This window comes from Tupaia chinensis, unplaced genomic scaffold, assembly GCF_000334495.1.
Source record: "Tupaia chinensis unplaced genomic scaffold, TupChi_1.0 Scaffold143602_1, whole genome shotgun sequence".
Lineage (NCBI taxonomy): Eukaryota > Metazoa > Chordata > Mammalia > Scandentia > Tupaiidae > Tupaia > Tupaia belangeri.
In genome coordinates, this window is record NW_006203448.1 from 1,039,524 (window position 1) to 1,043,712 (window position 4,189).

The window sequence follows — 4,189 nt, forward strand, 5'->3', positions numbered from 1 at the left end:
GGACCCCCTGCCACTGGCTTGTGGGCTGATGCTAACCTGCATCCTCCTCCAGGGGCTGCCTCTCCCCCAGGGGGGTCAGCTGTGCTGTGAAGTCCAAGGCGGGCAGCCATGGGGCACCAGCAGCTGCGTGATCATGACAGGTGCTCTCCCACTCAGGGCAGTGGGCGCGGGATACAGTCTGAGCAAGTCCCAGGCCCCCGGTCAAGCCTCCCAGCCAGGCACCAAAGCTTCCCTGGCAGCCAGCTCCACGGATTCCCTGCAGACCGCCTCCTGCCTGCCTAGCTTCCCCTATGGCGGGGCTTCTACCCCCACATAAGTGGCTGAACACCTGATAATGGTGTGTTTTTGTTTAGCAAACAAGGATCATGCAAAGCAGCTCCTGCTTTGTACATGTGTGTGCTAGTGCAAGTGTGTGCAAGGGCAAGTGTGCAAGGGCAAGTGTGTGCAAGGGCAAGTGTGCATGTGCAAGTGAGCATGTGCAACAGCTCGCACTCTTCCCACTCTCCCTCCCCTGGCCACCAGGAGCCCATCCAGGCCTGGCCTTGGCAGTGCAGCTTTGGGCCCGTCTTCCCCTCTCTGGACATCATTGTCCCCATCGGCAGGAGAAGGGTGGGAGCAGGAGGTCTGCAAGGTTTTGCTGGTTACCATAGTTCCTCCTCCCTTGACCCCAAGAGCTGGGCCCTGCAGGACACCAATGGGGCAGTCTGCTGGGGTCAGACCACTGTCCTATGCAAATCACACCCACCCTGCCTGGTGTCCCTGGCAGTTTGTTTAGGGGAATTCCTGCTAAGCAGGAAGAGCCTATGGAACGAGCTGTACCATGGAGAAAGGGTGGGCAGGAGCCGGACTCACCTGGAGGAGATCCCAGTGGGGCTCAGTGGGCCGAAGGGTGGACAGTGGCCCTGAGAAGCCCACAGCCTGGACTGGATCACATTCTGATCCCAGCTTAGTCTGCTGCCAGGTGACCCCCAACTCTATTTTTTTCTCTCTGACTCTCACATTGAATGCTCAGCCAGCACTGAATGCCCAGGCTCCTCTTGGAGACGGATGCGTGCGTAGGCCTCGCCGGCAGCTCTAAGGCGCAGCGTGGTCTGCGACTCTGCTAAGTGCCAGCCCAGCACTCCCCAGTGACTTGGCCACAGCACCCTCTGCTCCCTTCCAAGCGTATTGGCTTCGGAGGCCTGGAGAGCACCCTTGGGGGCGTGGCAGAGCTGCTCTGGGGCAAGTACAGCCACCTCTGGTCCTCTCGGAGGGTCTGAACACTTTAAAGTTGTCCTTCGCTTCTGACGGCAGGAAGGACCAGATGATTGTCATAAACGGTGTCTCGGGTCCACAGCTGATGGGAGCTGGGCCTTTGCATGAGGAATGCTGTCGTTGTCGCCATGACAGGGCGAGCCTTACTAAGTTGCCCTGTGACCAAACACTTTAAATAAGTTGATTCATGAACCCAAGGTTAAACGACATCATAAAGAGGAACCATCTGACGTGGAGTTTCTCAGGGAAATGCCCTTCTCTCTGGGATGGGCAAGTCCAACTGTCTGCACTCTCCCACGGCTGACCTCGCTAAGCCCAGCTCAGTGCCTGAAAGCGGTTAACTCAGAAGTGCTCACTGCTGTGGGCCAAGCACAGGTGTGGTGCTGGGGCCTTCCACAGAGGGGGCAGTGTCCACAGATAAGTGCCACCACACCCAGTCGCTCCTGAGCTGGAAGCAAGGAGCCCGAGCTACTTGGCGTCAGAGAAGGAGGAACTTCTGGCTGCAGTAACCAAGGGAGGCTTTGTGGAGAAGGTGGCCTTGGAGCAGGCCTTGGGTCACAGCCGGGATGTTGACAGGGAACGTGGCCAACTCTGCAGCGCTGGCCATGCCGGCCATGTGCAGGACCCTGTGTGTTGCTTTCCAGGGCATTTTCCAACAAGCATGGAAAGGGATTGACATGTTATCATCTTACAGAGGAGGAAGCTGAGCCCCAGAGAGGCTCAGGGACTTACCTGCGGTCACACAGCTAGCAAGGTGGCAGCCCCGGGCTTAACCGAGTCACCCCTGCTAAGTGCCTGCTGCCATGGAAGGCAAAGGTCATCGTCTTTGGGGCCACTATTCAGCCTGCCACAGTGACTACGTTACAGACCTCGAGATGGGATGGTCGTTGGGCGCCTGGTCAGGCCCAAGGCCACCACCAGGGTCCTTTCTGGGGGCAGGAGAAGGGACGAGAGAGGTCAGGCTGCAGCTGAGGAAGGCAGGCAGCCCCCGAACACTGAAAAGGACGAGGACGTGGGCTCGTGGGACCTCCAGAATTTAGCTCTACACACCCCGGGTCAGCCCTGTCAGAATCACTTTGGGTTTGCGACCTCCGAGATGATAAGGGACAGATCTGTGAGTGTTCGTTCTTTTTCTTTCCTTCTCTCTCTCTCTCTCTTTTTTTTTTTTTTGCTATAGGGCATGTGCGCTCACCAGTGAGACAGAAAGTGAGAAATCACCCTCCCAGGAGAGATGGCCACACTGTAATCCCTTCCCCTCCATTCTCCCCTTGGGATTTTGGGCACACACATACACACACCCGACACGCGTTTCAAGCCATTGTGTCTAAGACTCGAACTGTGGTCAACTGTGCGGGACTCCAGTGACGCAAAACCATTACACCCTCTGCTGGCCCCAGTGTGTGTGTGTGTGTGTGTATTTAAACATCTGTCTATCTATCATCTATTTGTTGTGATTTTTCAAGCTGCCAGGCCTGGGCCTCGAACTGTGGTCTGCCACGTGGGATTCCAGTGCCTTAACCATCACACTTGCTGCTGGCCCAGATCTGTGTTGCTTGAAGCCCCTGGTCGTGGTGGCCTGTCACGGCTGCACTGGCCTCAGCTGCCCGCAGTCTCTCTGTGCAGGCACCGTCGTCTGTGACCACAGCAGGTAGCGCTGTTGGCCTGTACACCGCCGCGTGTGCGTATCCCTGTCCCGTCTGCTTTCCGACATCCCGCGCTCCCTCCTGAATGCCCTGTGGACTATCTTGGGCCTAGCAGGCGCCTCATAAATGCTCATCATGTGTAAATGAAATGTGTCTTCATCTTTATTTACAGCAGCCAAGAGGAACAACTGTGGCAGCAACGGCTGCTGCGTTCTCTGTCCCACGCCTGTCCATGGGGCCAGGATCCTGGAGGACGGCAGGATGCTGGGGAGGCACAGCTGGCTGAGGCAGAGGAGAGCCAGACCTCCCACTGGGTGGGAGGCAGCTCTATCTGTCAGCCAGGAAGAGCCCACTAAAATCCAGGTGACCAGGGCCAGCCCAGTGGGTAGCAGGCCAGAGGAGGACTTCTCTGTGGGTCCCAGGCCTGGTCCATTCTTGGCACCAGGTGCACCTGTGTTCTGCTGGGAACTGTACCTGAACCCGCCATAGACAACTTCAGCTCAGAGACTCAGCCCCACTCCCAAACATGTGGCAGCAGGTACATTCGTCCAGAGAGGGAAGGTGACTTGCCCAAGGTCACACAGCAATTTCATGGACTCCAGTCCAGTGTCACCTCCAGAAAGTTGGGGATCCGAGTGTGTGAGGCTGGCTGCTCGGCACAGGACCTCAGGATGGGCAGGCGGGCTTCACTTGAGGCTGTGCTGGCTCTCACGGTGCCGCCGCAAGTCCACCTTGCGCTGGAAGCCCTTGGAGCACAGCTCACAGCTGAAGGGCTTGAAGCCCGTGTGCTTGCGGCTGTGCGTGATGAGGTTGGAGCTCTGGCTGAAGGCCTTCCCGCACACCTGGCACTTGTGTGGCTTCTCCCCTGCGGGTGGGCGGGACAGCAGGTGAGGGGTGGGCAGGGCGGGCTGCTTCCCTGCCTCCCCCTTCATCTCGTGAGCAGCCCACATTCATTTCAGGAGTCACTTAGAAACAGAGACAGCAGAGGCATAGCTGGACACCCTCCAGGCCTGGGCGGGCCGTGCGGCGCTCAGGCCCGGGCTGCCCACCTCGGCCACCACACATCACTGCCCGGGACAGGCCACACCGTGGAGGTGCTAGGTTGATGGCGAGGTGCCAGGAAGTGAGCACGTGAGCAAACGAGACCGCAGGGAGTAAAGGAACAGACAGTGGAGAGCGAGTGGGCAGTGACGGAGCAGCGCGTGAGTAAGCAGCCGAGGGGCCGACCTAGTGACCACGCGAGTGCACGCGCGAGTGAGTACACAGACGAGGGGTCACCCGCGAGGCCCCCG

At 58.6% G+C, this 4,189-nt stretch overlaps 1 protein-coding gene across 1 annotated transcript in view; it reads right to left on the bottom strand.

The window, feature by feature from the left end:
* Positions 1-3,052: 3,052 nt before the first annotated feature.
* Positions 3,053-4,189, bottom strand: part of GFI1B (growth factor independent 1B transcriptional repressor) — a 14,193-nt gene continuing 13,056 nt past the window's right edge. The window contains 1 exon segment of the mRNA XM_006164305.2: positions 3,053-3,762. Within this exon segment, the coding sequence (XP_006164367.2) occupies positions 3,584-3,762 (179 nt within the window). The 3' untranslated portion in view covers positions 3,053-3,583.